The 19,086-nt window shown below is 38.2% G+C and overlaps 1 protein-coding gene across 1 annotated transcript in view; it reads right to left on the bottom strand.

Moving 5' to 3' along the window:
* Positions 1-3,411: 3,411 nt before the first annotated feature.
* Positions 3,412-19,086, bottom strand: part of COL1A2 (collagen type I alpha 2 chain) — a 35,683-nt gene continuing 20,008 nt past the window's right edge. The window contains exons 30-52 of the mRNA XM_059073774.2: positions 18,644-18,688; positions 17,383-17,481; positions 16,082-16,189; positions 15,352-15,405; positions 14,389-14,442; positions 13,606-13,659; positions 13,456-13,509; positions 13,252-13,359; positions 12,822-12,875; positions 11,889-11,942; positions 10,738-10,899; positions 9,892-9,999; positions 9,114-9,221; positions 8,710-8,763; positions 8,514-8,621; positions 8,315-8,368; positions 7,832-7,939; positions 7,319-7,372; positions 7,090-7,197; positions 6,290-6,548; positions 5,687-5,871; positions 4,707-4,949; positions 3,412-3,873 (exon numbers count right to left, since the gene is read on the bottom strand). Of these exons, the coding sequence (XP_058929757.1) occupies positions 3,727-3,873; positions 4,707-4,949; positions 5,687-5,871; positions 6,290-6,548; positions 7,090-7,197; positions 7,319-7,372; positions 7,832-7,939; positions 8,315-8,368; positions 8,514-8,621; positions 8,710-8,763; positions 9,114-9,221; positions 9,892-9,999; positions 10,738-10,899; positions 11,889-11,942; positions 12,822-12,875; positions 13,252-13,359; positions 13,456-13,509; positions 13,606-13,659; positions 14,389-14,442; positions 15,352-15,405; positions 16,082-16,189; positions 17,383-17,481; positions 18,644-18,688 (2,382 nt within the window). The 3' untranslated portion in view covers positions 3,412-3,726. The remainder of the gene's footprint in view (positions 3,874-4,706; positions 4,950-5,686; positions 5,872-6,289; positions 6,549-7,089; positions 7,198-7,318; positions 7,373-7,831; positions 7,940-8,314; positions 8,369-8,513; positions 8,622-8,709; positions 8,764-9,113; positions 9,222-9,891; positions 10,000-10,737; positions 10,900-11,888; positions 11,943-12,821; positions 12,876-13,251; positions 13,360-13,455; positions 13,510-13,605; positions 13,660-14,388; positions 14,443-15,351; positions 15,406-16,081; positions 16,190-17,382; positions 17,482-18,643; positions 18,689-19,086) is intronic.

Here is a 19,086-nt window from a genome sequence, read left to right as displayed (position 1 = left end):
AAGGGTTTAGATACATCTATGTACAAAAAAGATTTACAGTGGGTTATTAAATGGGAGTTTTGAGGCTGGCTTCATGGGAAGTGCTAACCACTGTTTCTCCCAAATTTCCCCTGGTGCCACTGTCAAAGGCAAAGTGCTTATCTAGATGGATTGTTGTTCTGACCCAAAATGACATTTCCAACTTTTCTTATATATAAAATCCAATTTCTGAATTTCCTTTTTAGTGATATTAAGTGGAATAGCATAAAAAAGTCTTTTGGCATTAAAGATAATAAATGTGTTCAGCATTGCTCAGGTGTCTTTGCTCTTGGCCAGTGCATTAGCTGTATTGACTTTAGAATTTTAAATGACCCTTTTTACGAGACTTCATTAATATCTCTTCCCCTCATCTTGGCTACCTAGCTCCTTCAACTCTCTCGTGTGCAATCTTCTTCCCTCTCACACTGACACAAGTTAGAGGCGGCTGACTTTCACATGACCAAGGGTCGGGAGATGTTGTGAGGAGGTTCCCTTGAGTCTGGTGATTAGCCTCTGAAGAGGGGACCTGCTGTTCAAAGGCCAAGCCTTCAGTACATTGCCCAGGCCCTGGAAACACTAACAGTGGACCTCCTGGTAAGTACCAGACTGTTCTAATATGTGGCTTCTGGAAAAGAAACATTTAGCCAGACAGAAGGCTAGAAGGTGATAAGAGATCTCTGGCAAGAGCTGGCCAGCTCAATCCAAATATCACTGTTACTGCATGAGGCTAAGGTCAATTTCCTGGGATTCCATCTCCTTAATTAATAGTGTCCTCTGCTATCCTCAGAGGACACTTCGTTTAAAATTGTGTTCATGCATTATTTTATTCTCTCTCTGCAATTGAACTGTGAGATCCCTGAGGATGCTGCTGCCTGGCACGGCTTTGTACACCCCTCCCCAGTGTCCCCCAGAGTGGCCGGGACATGGTGAATGATGACTCTTAGGTTAGGATTTTCCTTCTCTTTCAGAAAGTGGGTGGGCAGGAGGGTGACCACCCTTCCCCTGGAGTTGGTCACTCCTCATCCATGATTGTTTTCACTTGTGACTGCTTATTTCTTTTCATGATATTTTAAGAGTAAATTTGTTGTAAATGATAAAAGTAATATAACTACATTATAGCAGATTTGGATAATTTAGACATAAAAATCATTTCTATCATTACTACATAAATGTACCTACTCTTAGTATTTTTACATGCATTTTAAATATTTTTAATGACAGTGTGCTTGAATATTATATTTTAAAGATTGTAACATTCTATTACATTTTTTCTTTTGTTTAATTATCCTCGTAAATGTTATTGAGATACAAAAATTTATTTCACTATTTTCCTGTTATTATCTGTTAGATATATCATTATTTTTTCCTCATTAGTATTTATTAGATATTCTATCATTTATTTCCTTATTGTTATCTATCAGAAATACCATTATTTAACTATTTTCCTATACTAGTCTCATAACGATGATTAAATGATTATTAGGTGACTGCTTGCTTAGGAAATCTGCCTATTTGGATACAGTTTGACAAAAGTCATTACTAACATGTATCATAGTTTTGGCTCATAGTTGGTACTCAATAAATGTTGGTTTTCTTCCTTCTTCTCTTTCTCCCTTCCTTAAACCAACTTTATCAACTTTATGGTTTGTTCTTGTACTGCGAGCCTGAGGGCATAGCATATGCTTTATGCAGAGATTTCTAACTGGTTATTATATAAGTTTGTCTTGGCTGTTTCAATTAGTAATTTGTGGGGAGCACTAGTACTAGTACTCTGATCCCAGAGGTTCAGTTTTCTTTATGTTGCTTGGTTAGGTATATTGATTCATTCTTGCCAGACATAAAATGTTAAAACTACAAAGGATTGTTGAAATCACCTTATCCAGTGGTTTCCCAATTGGTGCGTGTCAGAATTTTTCAAGGTGCTTAAAAGAATACTGATTCCTTACTAAATCTTAATTTGGTGGATGAGGATTGGGAATCTGCACTTTAATAAGCATTCTAGTGTTCAGATTTAGTTGGTGGAAGGACCATAATTTGAAGTTACCATTTGGTTAGCAGACCTTGCTAACTTGTTAGAGTTAATTTTAGATTTTTATCATGTTCAGTCTTTTGCTTTAAAAACTAATTGAATCTCGAGATGACTTGTAACAGGAGGCAAATATTACAATCACAATTATGTTCTGCAACAGGAAATAAGCTCTAAATGAATCTTAACATTTTACTTGACACATTACTATGTTTAAGTGTATTAAAGATGTCATTGAAAGGTGCAGGGGAGGAAAATGAACTTGATTTGGCAGGTAGGTGTTCATGGTACTATTATCCACAACTGTCTGTGCTGATTGACAGCATACACATTACCTCTTAACAGGCGTTGTACTCAGTTGCATCAGATTTAAGTGTATGGCATTTTTACTGAATATTTGAAACTGTTTTAGTTAATAGTATTAATTGTGCATAGACCAACTTTCAGCCACTGTTTCAAAGTGCTTAATGGATAATAAACCAAAAAGTTCTATGGGACTCTACTTAGAATAAACTTAGGTCAACAATTGCCATGTTGCTTAGGTATTATGTATTTTGAGTAGGGCAAATGTTTAACAGTTCAGAGAAGGAATCTTCCCCATGTTATAGATAAACTGAAACTCAGAAAGGTAAAGCGCTCAAGGTCATTTAGCCAGAAGGAGCTGAGCCAGAATTGGAGCTCAGATCTCCAGGGTCCTTGTTCTCTGCTGTTTCTACCATACCAAACTGACCTTTTTGCATAGTTCCTATCTAATGAGAAATCCTCAGTCTAATGGCTGGTTAGAGATGCTATAATCCATATTTATACTGCAAAGAGCATTGAAGCAAGGAATTCTACTCAATATTTTCTTTGGAAAACCAAACATGCTTTATTTCATTTTTTGCACAATTTATTTAAACATCTCACATATACAAAATAGGTACAATTTAATTTTTCTGCTTGTCCGAGAAACAAGGCTTCTTTGGAACCATGGGAGAGGATGAAAATGAGACTGGCAAAGAACAAATGCTGAATTTAAAGAAGAGGACAATGTTGGGCAAACGATCCACTTACTTTTATTCGGGAATAAGATGTAAAGTACTGATGTTAAATCAAATGAAAAAAAAATACACAATACAACTCAACACAGAGGAGTATTTCTTCTCAAATTCTCCTAGCACCATCAACATTCTTCAAGTATCTGAAATACTATTAGTTAGCACCTTTGTATTTTGAACAAAAAACAGATACCTCAGCTCAACTCTGTCTAGGTCAGCACCTAATAGTGTGGATCACACTCACAGGAAAGTGTTTTGAGGTAGTTTACACCTTTGGAAGTTTGGGTTTTAAACTTCCCTCTGTGGAAGATATTCAAAAGCCACAAGTGGTGCAAATGTTCATGGTTTTTATTTTTCAATTTTTATTTTGGTTTTCTTACAAAGGTTGACATTTTCCACAACAAGTTTAAGAGTGTTGAAAAAAAAATTCCAAATCTTTTGGAGAGGGGGAAAGGGAAAGGGAATTAATTAAATCGTATTGCACAATGCTCTGATCAATCCTTCTTCTCTTTTGCCCACAATTTAAGCAAGTAGATGTGCAGAAGAAATGGAAGGATTCAGCTTTCAGTTAAGAAAGAAGAAAAAGAAATGGCCAAGAGAGAAATTTTTCAGATTTCCTTTTTCTTTAATTTAGGTTGAGTTCATTTATTTGAAACAGACTGGGCCAATGTTCAATCTGATTTCTTGGTCAGCGCCACCGATGTCCAAAGGTGCAATATCAAGGATGGGCAGGCGAGATGGCTTATTTGTTTTATATTCAATGATTGTCTTTCTCCATTCATTTATCTTTTTCTGTTTAAAAAGAGAAGAAAAATATACATAAAGCAGTATTATTACAGAACCTAATCATCTTGTATAATATTATATAATTATATATTGCATACAATTGTATTATATAACATATAATTATATAGAACATATATTTATATATAATTATATATTAGATAATATTTATATATAATTATATGTTATATAATATTATATACTAGATATTATAACAACCACTTTTTGGCTCATGTCCTTCTGAAGATGTGCGTCTCAGATCAACAAGTTTATCTTTGAAACAGTAGCATCAGGGCTGTCTTTACAGGGAGAGGTTTCCTACCAGTCTAATTTTATAAGAAAAACATTCCAGTGCATATTCCAAGTGGTTTATTTCTACATTATCTTTTCAGGATGTGTGTGGTAGGGTGGCTATGCAGTATTACTGTTAGTGAATTTAAATTTTATTCAATTTATAGTATATTATAGAGAAAGCATAAAGAAAAATTTAATGTAGGCCATACTAATAAGTAAAATAAATACATATAACTATAAATTAGAGTTTGGGCCCTTTTAACCTCAAGTAATTTTACGTTATGGATATACATCGTCATTTAAGAAACTCATGTTAAAAGACAAATAACTAATACGTGGAACAGAGTATATATTTCAGTATTTCAGAAAATTTCAGAAGGCAAGATCTGATAAGAATATTCTGAATTTACCACCTGAATTTAAACAAATACATTTATGAAAGAAAAATCAAATGAGTTAGGTCTCTCATTCATCTGCTCATTTAATGGTCTATGCTCCACTATCCCACTTCCCAAATAAATGTTTTCCCATATTTCACTATTACTTACAGAGCAGCCATCTACAAGAACAGTGTAAGTGAATCTGCTGTTGCCCTCGGCAACAAGTTCAACATCATTGGATCCTTGCAGAATGACAGCCTTTTTCAGGTTGCCAGTCTCCTCATCCATGTATGCAATGCTGTTCTTGCAATGGTAGGTGATGTTTTGAGAGGCATGGTTGGCCAGCAGGCGCATGAAGGCAAGTTGGGTAGCCATTTCCTTGGTGGTTACTCCTTCAACGTTATATTCAAACTACAGAGAATAAGATGGGCATTCCAGTTAAATGAAGAAGGACTCAGGTACTAAGAGTCAAATTTAAAAAAACAGTCTGGTATAGAGAGGAATAATGGACTCAGATCTGAACTTGTACTTTTAAAGGAAACTCAATTCACTTGTCTTTGAAATATAAGCTACCTAGAAGGAACATAAGAACTACCAGGCTGAGGCAAGTCATCTCAAAAAGGGACCTGTTTCAGATAAAGCCCAGATATATATATATATATATATATATATATATATATATATATATACACACACACACATACACACACATATATATGTGTTTCTTTTTTAAAATAAGAGAGCAAGGATATAGAGATTCAGACCCCTTTAGTTTTCTGTAATTCCCACCAATAAAGTTGATGAAAACTTTTAATTAGAAATTCAGAAAAGCTCATATCTTGAAAATACATGTGACATGAGTACTGGACTACATGCTGGCTAGTACTCCTTCACACTAAATGACATTAGTCAGTTTCTCCAGTGATTACCAATTAAGTCACATTTGAATAATTATTTTTGAATTGTATGGATATGTCTAATCAATCCATCTTTACCGTGCAATCTAGGATATAACCAAACCCAAGAACAGAGCAGGTTCTTTTAAAAAGCCCATTTTGGTAAAGGGCTAAAATGTAGATAATTAAAAAACAAATAATCCTAACAAGATATTATTTAGTAGGAGAAGGAATGTTTGTAGGATTCCTTACCTGGGTACCACCATTGATAGTTTCTCCTACCCAGACGTGCTTCTTGGCCTTGGAACTTCTGTACCAGTTCTTGACTGGGATGTTTTCAGGCTGAGCCCGGATGCAGGTTTCGCCAGTAGAGAAATCACAGTATACTTTGATAGAATCCATAGTACATCCTTGGTTAGGGTCAATCCAGTAGTAACCTTTTTAAAAAAATAAGACCCAGATCATAAAACCTCTCATTTGAGTGGCACATAGGTTCTAATAATTACTAGTCAAAGATTCTGATTCCCATAAGTAACATTTTTGATTGTACTGTTATATTGTCTACTCCACATTAACAGGAAGAGGGTGGCTATTTTCTAAATTAGACAGTTCCTCCTCTCCTCTCCATGAAAATCAAATCAGGGTACATATTACCATGAAAAGGGCAAAAACAGATATCAAGACAATCTTGAAAATGGGTGCAGGTTAGGAGAAGAAAATGTTTTATTAAGTGAGTATGATTTCACATAATGCAGTTTTTACCCAAATACCTTTTTACTCTACATATCAGTGGGAACTGATTTTGAAAAGCCTAACTTCTGAGAAGGGTCATTCTGGTTGGACATCTCAACCTACCACTGCTCCATTCTGGGTGGCTGAGTCTCAAGTCACGGCATGTGCGAGCTGGGTTCTTCCTAGAGCCTTCTGGAGTAAGAAGAGTCTCAATCTGGTTGTTGAGAGATTTCAGAGTAGCATCAACTTCATAATCCTTGGGTCTGAGAGATGGTGGTGAGCGAGGCTGGTCAGCCCTGTAGAAGTCTCCTTCAAAACCGAAGTCATAACCACCACCACTTGGGCCAGCAGGGCCAGGAGGGCCAGGAGGACCAGGAGGGCCCTGCAAAGTGTAAGTAAGAAAGAGGAGGCTTTGTATTTGGTTACAGTGAGAGAGAACAACAGCAGGTTTTCCGTCAAGATTCACACAAAAGCATGTTCTAATAAGTAAAAAAGAAAAGTTCATGTAAATAACAACTTGCTCCCAGGCATGCTTGCAGGGATGGGCTTATAGAGCTCATTACATACAGACAATTTTTTTTGTGTGTGTGTGGTATGCAGGCCTCTCACTGTTGTGGCCTCTCCCACTGCGGAGCACAGGCTCTGGACACCCAGGCTCAGCGGCCATGGCTCACAGGCCCAGCCGCTCCGCGGCATGTGGGATGTTCCCAGACCGGGACACAAACCCGTGTCCCCTGCATCGGCAGGCGGATTCTCAACCACTGCGCCACCAGGGAAGCCCTAGACAATTTTTATATATTTTAGAAAACATACAGAAATGGGGGATTACTTTAATGTGTTGTTGTAATTGTCTTGGTTTAGTCTAAAGAAGATATTCCCTTAGGTCTGTGATGCTCTTTATTATTCCCCTAAATAATACTTACAGCAGGACCTTGGCTACCCTGAGAGCCACGAATGCCAGCAGGTCCGACTGCACCAGGATGTCCAGTGCGACCATCCTTGCCAGAAGGGCCAGAAGGACCAGCAGGGCCCTAGGGAAGAAGGACACCAAGTCTGTGTGAGCCAGCGAAAACCCCACAAGGGAGAAGAGTTCTGGGGCTCACTGCCTGCCATAGGCTCCTTTCAGAGATAAACGTCTCTTAGTTGACCTACCCTAGGACCAGCAGGACCCACAGTGCCAGGAGCACCTTGATCGCCATGATGACCCTTTAAAGAGAGAATAGGAAAATCACACTTTCAGAACATGTGTCGATACATAGATTTCAAAAAACTGAATGGAAAACTTTAGTTTCAATGGACTCTGGATTGAGAAAATTGAAAACGTAAAATGGGGCTCTTTTCTCTCATTATGTCTATTATATTCAATTATTTTTTTCTACAAGCCATTTCAGAAGTGCAATATTAGTCATTCCTCTAATTATATTTATTTTAAGTGGGGTTGAAGGACATTGTTGCCAGGAGATTTTAATATATGTATATTTCTATCTCCCCTAACCCTCACCTTTTCATGTTGGGGTGAAATAGCATTACCTCTGAGCTATGAAGAATAGGAAGTGAATATGATGTAGGACATTTTAGAACAATAGCAGTGAAATTGTGAGGAAGTTCATTCTGAGTTGAAGGACTAAGATCTGTGTACATGCTGGATGTCAACATTGTACTTACAGCAAGACCAGGAAGACCCTGCAATCCATTGTGTCCCTTTAAGCCAGGAAGACCTCTGGGCCCCTTATCACCAGGCTCTCCCTTATCACCTCGAATACCTTGTGGGCCCTATAAAGAAAAAGAAGGACAGATAGGACATTTACGTTTGAAAGATGACACTCACTTCTCCACAAATATTGTTCAATCTGTTTACAAAGATAATTCAAGACATGCAAAGGTCTAAAAGCCATGTGGGTGCTACTCCCAACTCTTAATCTGCTTTAGTTGAGCTGTCTGTAAAGTGGCTAAGTATTGTGATAATTTAATACAAATAAGAATAGATTTGAAATAGAAGAGATTAAAAGGTATTTGTAGCAACTCTCCACATGGACTAAATTTAAATATATATATAAAATCCAGTCTATGTATTATTTATCTTCTTTAATGGACAGTGTGGACTGATCCTCCCTAACTGTTGTATGGAAATCTTCACCATGTACGTACACTAGGACCTCTTGGACCAACAGCACCGGCCAGACCAACGGGACCAGAAGGACCCTGTGAATTAGAAAAGAAAAACACGATTTATCAGCCAAGTCCAAGATCCTCCTCCCTAGGCCACCACAGTTCCCAGGTGTGGGCAGGTCAGAGGTAAAGCCTGTTGAGGATGACAGCATTAAGGAACAGGTGTTTATAAACTTACAGATTCACCGCGGTTTCCATGTTTGCCAGTGGGACCCACAGGGCCTTGAGGACCAGGTGCACCCACAGTACCAGTGGGACCAGCGTTACCAGGGTAACCACGCTCCCCCTGCCGAAGGCAGAAAGGAAGCTTAGCATCAATCTGGCCTGTAGTTTAGTCCCTTTTAACTTAGAGAACAACGGTGAGGTGTACTGACCTTGTGTCCAGCTTGACCATCGCGGCCTGGGGGACCATCATTCCCAGGGTTGCCCTGTGAAGACACCATGCCAATTAAGGTGCTTAGGGAGGCTCTGTAGCCCACTGGCCCCTACAGTTCAGCTATCTGCCTTCATGACTCCCAATGCCCAGTGGAGAACCCCCTTTTCAGGCTGTTAAAAATAGGAACAAGAACTTGCCAACCTAGATTTTTATAGAATTTTTTTTTTTATATTTTGGCCAACTTGAAGTATGCTACTTAAAGACTCATTCCCCAGCCCAAGTTATTTTTAGGATTGTCAATACTGGCAGTGGTGAGTACATGTAGACCTCAGCTCAGGATACAAAGTTACACACAAGGAAGTACTGCTAGGTTATATTTTAGAAACCAAATGTTGGACTCACATCACGACCAGCTTCACCAGGAGCACCATTGACACCAGGATTACCCACAGCACCAGGGGGACCACGGGCCCCAGTTGGGCCTGCAATGCCGAGAGGGCCAGGTTCACCCTAAAGAGGCAGAGAAGACAACATTCCTCTCATTGGATTGAGTACCACTCTCATTCTCCCAAAACTATGTTAGCCAGGGGATTCCCGTTTTAAGCGAGAAGGTAGATTGAAAGTGAGTGGGCCACATAATGGTAAGAAGTGTCATTAGTGTTATCTTTTCCCTCCTCCTACACACTTAGATGGTCAGCTTTATGTACTTTTGGAATGTTTTTCTATACAAGGTGAGTCTAGTTTCATCTGATTTTCTAAATAAAATGAATTCATAAAGTTGAGAGAGTTTATGGAGATTAGATGGTTCCTAGTTGCTGTCATATATTAGGTTTAATGGAATGATTCAGAACTTCTAGAGTTTCATTCTTCCTACAGGATAAATGATGCTAGCATTTCATACTGCAGAGGAGTACATGCAATTAGAGCTTATATCGTTTTTAAGCATGTAAAAAGAACAAAAATTGTTCTGCATAATGTTAAGCTGTGTCTTTATAGCATGTGTCTAAGTAAGGTGGTATTAAAGCTTCTTAGATAAGTGACATGTGATCTGTATAAAGAAAATGCCATGAATAAAAAATCTTAAGTGGAGTTATTCACTGATCAATCTGTCACAGTTGAAGTGGCAGCTTTAAAATCTTTTCTTATGTTAATGAGAATAAGAATGGTGTCAAACACTCACCAGAGATCCAGCAACACCTGGTAGACCACGTTCACCTCTAGAGCCTGGGAGACCCAGAAAACCAGGAGAACCAAGAAGACCTTGAGGACCTGGGGTGCCAGGAGATCCCTAAACAACAGTAAAAATACTGAGTATTACTGTAGACCCTAGGAAATAATACAGGTTGGCTTGAGGCTGCTGAGAATGAGTTTATTCTCAGTTTAGAAAAAGGCTAATGACCTCCTATTAGTAGAACATATCTTTGGCTATCTTTTCTCTAGTGAAGACAATGAGTTTACATCTTAGCATGTTTATTTCTTTGTACCTGGTTCCTCCTTGAGACCAATGGAACAACATTTAAAAATATGTGGTTGGGATTAATGAAGCCATCTTGGAGTGAGGGAATAGAGTTCTTATAGAATTTATGCTGGGAAGCAAATTTTGACCTTGGCCTCTAACTGCACCAGGTCTAGTAAAGTCACATGTCAGAGTAGCAATAATACTGCACATTGCATGTTTAAAAAATTGGTAGCTTACTGATATTGATTAATTTACAGTAGAGTGACCACAGCAATGGGATGCTGTTATAATCCCAGTACCAGTGAGGTACCCTCACAACAGCTTAAAGGGCTGTATTGATAAAACAGTGAGTTCCCTCACTTATTGTCATCTCCATCTAGTGCCTTCTGAGCATCTGCTGAAGCCATGACACCTCAATATCTGTTGGATAGATTTCCTGGCTCAACTGAGCTCTACTTGAGAGCCCGCAATACTCTTCAACAAATATATGCCACCTGAAGGTTTGTATAAGGGATTCATATTAATTCAACACAAGGTATTAAGAAAGAGGAATTTGAAATCACTTACAGCAGTACCAGGCTCTCCAGAGGGACCCTTCTCACCAACAAAGCCAGGAGGGCCAGAAGCACCTGTTTCTCCAGTTCGACCAACTGGACCTTGGTCACCACGAGGCCCACGAAGTCCTTCTTTACCAGAAGGACCAGGGGGACCAGGGGGGCCAGTGATACCCTGTGAGCAAATACATGAGGTCATTTACTTTCTGTTAATCATCATGGAATGGGAGAGAGCATCTGAGGTTCTAAATATTAAGATGCAAACAATTTGAAGCAACAAAATAATATCCTGGTCATTTTGGAGAAATGTTTAGAAGTTTTAACAATCTTTCTTGTAGAAAGAAGCAACTTTCGTCTTCCTCTCTTGGGGCTGTAATAAAGTGAACAACCGAGGCAGAAGCTATGGCAAATGTCTGTGAGGAAAAGCAATGCTGTGCCACCAGCCACCTGGCATACTGGAATCAGAACTATGTCGAGTTATAAGAGCTAGCTGAAAATGAATGGGAATTTGGGTTTTGGAGGACTCTGCTTGTTTCTTTTTGAAGAAAGCCAATACAGGCATTTTGCTCATAATTGAGGAATCACATATGCTCTCAACTAGGTTTAATTAAATGCCTACAGGGAATGAAGATTTTTCTGTTATGAACCTGTGAAAGGATTCCAAGAAATCAACATCTTTGCTATTTTTTTTCCCTGAAACCTTAACCAGAAGACTTAATCCTTTGTAATTAATTAAATTCTCTTGAGTCCTGACAGGAGAGTGTGAATCAGAATTAAATTAGAGGCCAGACCACCTTTAAATTCAGGAACAATTATACTTTAACAACGGAGGCAGAATGTTGGCCATAAAGGGTAATTAGATATAGAAGTATCTGATATGTGACTAAAACTGTTCTGTTTTTTATTTTTAACAAAGAGACCATGCCCCTGGGACAAGGGGACTTATGTTCACATGAATAAAAGCCTCTTAAACTGATATTTCTAATATAATTTCTGATGATTTTGCCTTAATGATTCAGAAAAACTGATTTCAGATTAGGAAAGTAATAGCAAAATATTAGTAAAATGTTTTTCATAGGAAGTTTCTTACCAGTTTCCTACTAGAGGCTAGGGATTTTGGCTAGAGTAAATAAATGAAGACACATTTTGAAGTGATTTACTTACAGAGGGTCCAGGAGGACCAGTCCGTCCAGCAGCACCAGGGAAACCAGTAGCACCCTAAGAACCAAGCACATTAAAATTCCACAGTCAGCACCAACTCCAGGAATTTGGGTAAGATGGAAATTTCTCCCTTGGCAAATCCTCAGTACATGTGACCAAGGATGGACCAAAGAGTAGGCAGTGACGGCCTCAGGTAGGGTATTATGTTAAATATACCCAGGACCCCAAAGACCCTCCATCTCTACACATCTTCCTGACCAGCATGCCCCCAGTTGCAATGCCTATAGTTTGCATTAAGGCTCTGATAGTTCTGTTTTGAAATGTTAACATATTGCCTGATGGTTGTAAAAGCAAGAAGACAAGACACTATACTATTATTATATATGATCTGTATATATTAATAACTCTTAACCACCTGGCTGGGTGCTAAGGGAATGGACACTGAATAAGTAATTTTGTTTACAGAAGAAGGTATAATAAAAGACCAAGGGTATTAATTGCTGTCCAATGAGAGGAGGAAGAAGTCAGTGGAGTTGATTCCTGGGGAGCTTTGGGTCTCTAGGAAGTCCGTGTGATAGCACTGGACACCAAGGGAAGGGACCTAATCAGGCAGAAGAAGGGGGGCATCAACAAAAGGATAAAAGGTACCAAAGAAATAGTTTACCCATTTCACAATTAAACTACTTGAGGTTAACTTTGGTTATCACTACCTCAAGTGAAGTGGTAGCAACATACAGTGCACTGAGTTCCAGCTGGGATTAAGTTAACATTCCATGAATCTGATCTTAACTTCTTTATCAGAATTTCTTTAAATAGTTAGCTTGACTCTCAAGACTCTCATTATAGTCCAAATTACCAAAACTTTCCAAACTTTCAAGTTGTCCCTAATAGATTCTGAAGAAAGAAAAATTATCAGAATATACTGTAAATACTCACAGGGGGGCCTCCATCACCACGACTTCCAGCAGGACCAGGGGGACCATTTGGACCCTAAATGGAAACAAAAAAAGATGGTCAAATCAGAAAACAGTCTTTATAAATGTTACTCTTTTCTTCAAATGGATCATTCCCATGTCTATTAGAATCAAATATAGAAATGTAAAATGATTATCTGTGTTATATAAAATAAATGTCCTTCCTTCAATATTACCACCTTTATGGGTAATCAAAGAAGTGAGATAAAACAATATTTAAGAAACTTTTATAATGTGTAAAGTGGTATGCAAATGTTAACTCTTATTTTAAAATTGTCTTCTATCTGGTATGTTCCCTGATGTATAGCAGGCACTTGATTGATTTATGTTGAGTTATAAGATTTCATGGGTAACTGCACAGGCTGTGTTGACCATCAGTGAATTCAACTTACAGCTGGGCCAGCAGATCCAACGGGGCCTGTGGGACCAACAGGGCCATTTTCACCCTTGGGTCCTTTGGTTCCTCTCTCTCCTTTAGCACCAGGTTGACCAGCAGCGCCCTGTTGGAAAGGAACAGTTATAGTTCAGGAGTTCCAACTTACTCTACTTGCTAACTTGGGATGTTTTCAGATTAACCTCCGTCATATGATACTCACAGCAGGACCAGCAAATCCATTGGGGCCGGCGGGACCAACCTCACCACGTTCACCCTAGGTGGGAAAAGGATTTTAAACTGTCTTAGCAACCTTAGGTTCATCAGTGTCTAGACGTTATGAGTGTCTAAAACGACCCACGTCTTTACTTACAGGGCTACCACGAGAACCAGCAGGACCAGCGGCACCAGCAGGACCAGCTTCACCCTATAAGGGGGCCAAGAATGAGTTTGTCAGTGTTCCTCACACAAATGCTCAAAGAGGTAGGAGGGAGAGGGAACAGGCAGAGACAGTGGGTTCTTGCCAGAGTTTGCAATTGCATCCAAAGAGATAACTAATTCACATCTCACAGAGAAAAGTAAAATGGATTCTTACTCTGCATAATACTGTATTAATTTTGGAGGGTGAAATGGTATTGGTCACACACTTGCCAAAACACTATAAATCAGTGCCCACAATATCAGGAGGAGGACATTTTAATTTTTAGATGGACACAGGGCTGATCTGTTTGCTGCAATTTGTGCAATACAATAAATAAGGTCTATTTTAAGTGGACTGTTTGATGTGAAATGGGCACACTATGTATTTTATTGATTTTTTTTTTTTTTTTTTTACAATGAAGCCTTCAAGAAGGCTCAGTGCATTAGGATATTGTTAATGGGCAACCCCGAAAGACTTTAAAAGACTTTAAAACAAATGATAGGGATTGAAGTATAGATCAGATACCTGGCACATGAATAGGAAGGGAAAGAGAACTTTAAACACACAGCATTTGTTTCTTGCTGCCCCATACTAATGCATAAGTTTTTAAATGAATGGGCTTTATACCAAGCCATAAAAATGAATTGCCAGGGCCCTTTGGAGCCAGGGTGGCAGGGAATTTTAGATACCGCCATTGGCTCAGAGAGCTGCAACTCAGTGAAAATGCATGCTTACCCGGTCCCCATTGGCTCCAGCAGGACCAGGGGCACCTACAGCACCAGGAGCACCCTAGTACCAAAAAGAAAACAAGTCTTGTTAATAACACCCCCATACCGTCAAAAGTGACCCTTGCTGTTTCCCCTTGCTGTGCTTATCCAGTGACTGAACACTTTTACTGGATACTCTGGGTGGATATCAAGAAAGCCTTTGAAGCATTTCAGTTCTAACTGTCAAGACTATTAGAAGCCACTCTCAGGAGGAGAGTACCCTAGTGGAACTATGGAACTAAGTCATGGGCAGGTTAGGAACTGGGGAGATCTGAACTCTCTGCTCTTGTAAAATTCCCCGGAGAGTAGCAAATGACTAGCCTTGCTAAGAACTGTGAGGACTGTGTGAGTCAGAAAAAGGATATGATTAATGTGCCACAGGGAGTTATCAGCCCTGAGGGAGAGGTGAGAAGAGCCCAAGTGGCTTATGGCCTGGAAGAGCCATGATATCAACACTGTAGGTAGGATTATTATACCTTTGTGGGATTATCATTGGCATCTCCATGGCATTAACAGTTAATCTTTGGGGCTGCTCCTTGAGTGATAAATTCTTAGGGTATACATTTGAATAAACAGGACCTTATTAGAGGTTCTAGCTTCCTAAAATGTAAGAATTATTGTTTTTTTCTAAAGCCCTATGATAACTTAAACAATCATTTAATGTTCTATTAAACCTAGAGATTTTGGATTGTAGTTTGTACTTGGTATAGCTAACACTAAGGAAGGTAGAAAATTCAGGCTACGATTTTCAAGGGGATAAGTCCTCATTTGAATTTTCCTTTTGGAACATGTAAAATGATATTATTAGTCATAGATCCAGGAAGGAATGGAATACTCTTTTACAAAACTTGAATCCCTCTTTTGTCAGTTCAGTTTTGGAAAGCTTTTGTAAAACAAAACAAAATCTGAGTACCAACATAATTCTACTCACACGAGCACCATCTCTGCCGTGGCTACCAACATCACCTCTGAGACCAGTTTCACCCTGAAAGTAAAAAGCAAGAGCAACTTTTTGATTTCCGACCAAATTTTTGAATCAAAATTAATCTGCAGTATTTTTACAGAAGATGCTATAATACTTTTTTATTCATTTACGATCTTTAGTAATGTTTTGATTCCCTACCATTGTATAAAATATTGAATGAGGAGACAAATAAGGAAAAAATAATTCAAGGCCCTTTCCAGATTAGTGTTAAATATTCTTTTCTCATTTCCATACACCCTCCTGAAGCGTAATCAAGCAAGGTACAAATTCATGTGGACAGAATTATAAGGCAACATCACAATGGGCTTCAGTGCCTGATCACTCTTATGGCATAACTAATGCAGCAGCACGGTTGACAGCTGTTCAATATAGCTTCTTCCCATTAATTAGGGCAGGCTGAGGCATTATTGTTAGTGGCATTAAAATGAGCCTCATGTATTACTCAACACCATCTGTTTGCGTGAAATTCCATGGTAGCAAGGAATTTTGCCAGATTAGTGAGTTTAGAAATGCGTAGGTGCTAGGTGGCAGAGGGAAACGTATATAGATAGATATCAAAATGCTACCAGACCACCTGCCAAGAACTGTAAAAAAAAAAAAAAAGGTTGACCTTGCACAGCCTTCTTTGTGAGAGTTCATCAACAATATGTATTGAGGTCAAACACTGAGAGGCTACCTTTTCTCCCTTGCCTCCAGGTATGCCAGCAGCACCCCTTTCTCCTGGGAGTCCACTAGGACCAGATGGACCAGCACTGCCTGGAGCACCAGCCACACCAGGTTCGCCCTTGAATCAAACACATGTGAAATCAGTTATTTCTGTGGTACAAGAAGAAAATGAAGAGCCAAACTCTTGAAGCATTCCAATTTAAACATTTAATGGATAGCATGCTCGCCTGCTTAGAGACACAAAGGAGGCCTACTGAAAGGAGAGAGCATATAACCGAGGAAGATGCTGTTAATGACACGGTGACTAAAGAGAAGAGGGTAGTAGGATGGGTGCCTGTGATTTTTCTATAACCTGAGCCCAGTCCACTTACGGAAGTTTGGCATGGGAGAGAAGAGGGTACGACAATGGAAGGCAGAGAGTGAAAAATGCCCACAAACTTTTTCAAGGTTAAGTTTCTTAGCTCAGACAGGAAATGTGGAAAGAGACCTCATCAACCGGGGAGATGTTTACATTCTAATCTTCTTAAGGGTGTGGACTATAGCTTCAATTTTTCTATAAAACCTTAAAATTCCACATACTTAAAACCTGTTGGCTAGCTCCTGAGATAAAACCCTTTGAAAGTACTTTCTCACAGAACCAATATTTCCTTTCTTACTTCCTCTCTCCCTCTTACCTTATTTTTATTTTTTCCAATATCCTTCCATATACCAGAATAGCCTTTTATAGCAAATCTTTACCCCTTAAAGGTAAAAATCAGAAGTAATATAAGTTACCTTCTCTTTATTGTGGTTGAAGTAATCTGTTTTTCAGAAATGTGTAATTCCATCTATTTTAAGATCTAAACCACAGATTCTGTTTTGAAACACATGTTTTCAGGCTTATGTTTTTGGGATGAATGTACTGCCCAGTTAATTTTTATCATCATAAAATTATCTTATTATTAAAATTTAAATTACTTTTTGAAATTTTTTTATGAGGCAGGATGTTGGGAAGGTAAAAGTTCATTCTCTAAAAATAGTGTCCAAATGTATACGATGTTTCTAGATTAAGACAAAAGTATAAATAGTGTGAGGAGAAAAGAGTGAAAACCCATACTAATTCATTTATGTGTGTAGAACACTGGGGTTTTGCCTCTTTTGGAATAATTCAGGTCTGTTGGAATCAGATTGTTATTTACTGAGGGGGAAATCATCACAGAACTGGAAATAAATTTTTAAAAAAATCTGAGAAACAATTCATTTACTACTGTAAAGGATTTACTTATTCTAGAGCACACTGGGCCAAACCAGCAATATGTAACAAAGTTTTACCTTGTTCCCATCAGGCCCTGCAGGTCCAGAAGGACCTCGGCTTCCAATAGGACCAGTAGGACCAGCAGCACCACTTTCACCTGGGGGACCACGCTCCCCCTGTGAAAAGGGGATTAGAAGAAGTGTTACACTGTTCATCATTTTCAGAGATACCATTTTACACGTTAGAGTTCACACTTGTTTAGCTTTTGAATCCTAGTTCTGCCATTTACTAGCAAATTATAATTATTTTTCCCTTAATTTCTCTACTAGTAAAATGAAGGGATGGGATGAGATAACCTCTAAGGTCTCATTCAGCTCTAATGTTCTATGGCTACAACTCCAAAATTTGTTGCTTTTAGAGTATAATATTCAACTTTTGGAATTCATTTCCTTTTTTTGTGATAGGTCCATAGGTAAAAATAGATGCCAGTTATGCACAGTAGCATCACTTTAGGCAAATAGCAATGCCAGATGTAAATAAGATTAGATATTTCATATCTATGCTCTCTTTATACAATTGCATGCAATAGTGATGTAACAGCTATAATATAGTTAACAGAGAATATATGTATGAAAATGTGTGTATTTGTATGTGTGTCTATCTTTCTATCTATCTAAATATTTCCCAGTTTGCATGTAAATATCACTACAACATAGTATTCTATGGTCCAGAATATTTAACATGTACGTCTACATTGCAACTGTTTCAAAGGCCCTTGTTATAATTTGGTTCTATGATACTATGGTTCTATGACAGTAAATTTGTTTGGGCATCCTAGCTATATGGTAACTAGCCACATAACAAGATACTTTAGGGGCCAACTAATCTTTCCAGTTATTCTAATGACCACAGACAAATGACATCAATCTATTTAATATTTAAAATAAAAGTAGGCTCATGATTTCATCTTTTAGACTTTGAACACCAACACACATTGCAAAAATTGATTTTAAATCTTAGTAAGATATTACTTTTCCTTAGCTCAGGTCGAGCCACTGTCATAAATATATCATACTTGTTTGTATAAATCACTGAATATAATACATATATTAGTTCATTTATGTTTCTTATAATCCTGTGGTTTTTTAATAAGAAATATGAGCAATTACATAAAAAGTCTACTATCAATTTAGAAATTGAATGTTCTCTGCAGATTATGTTTGACTACAGAATAGTGTCAGGAATTTGCTGTTACAAGGTCATCAATAGTTTTTAGGAGAAGGCACCATTTGTTTTAAAAACATTGCAAGCAATTTATGAAAGTTAAGTAACACTTACTCTTGGACCAGCAGGACCAGGGAGACCAAATTCACCAGGGATACCCTAGGCAAAACATGAGAAAAAATAAAGTGTGAAACTTATGTATGTTCTCTAAATCCACATATGTTTATGATATTTAGAAAAGTTTTGAGAGTGAAATAAAGCCAGATAGGCTCTACCTACGTGAGTGTATAAGTACACAGGCTATTAGGAACAAGACAGCTTTCAGTGGTGTATGGAAAGATTTTTAAAAAGTGAGAATTCCACTGATATTAAATATATATCCTAGAACCTGGTATCGGAAAATTTTAGTCTGTCATTATTTGGTTTATTGCTTTTTAAAAAGTGACAAAAGACTATCTCCTTTGATAATATAATAAATAATGATGATGAACAATATCAGACATTGCCTATTTTTAGTTATATAACAGACTTCTTTCTTAATAGAAATGATCACATTC

The sequence above is a fragment of the Kogia breviceps genome, chromosome 9 (assembly GCF_026419965.1).
Source record: "Kogia breviceps isolate mKogBre1 chromosome 9, mKogBre1 haplotype 1, whole genome shotgun sequence".
Lineage (NCBI taxonomy): Eukaryota > Metazoa > Chordata > Mammalia > Artiodactyla > Physeteridae > Kogia > Kogia breviceps.
This window is presented reverse-complemented; position numbering and strand designations above follow the sequence as displayed.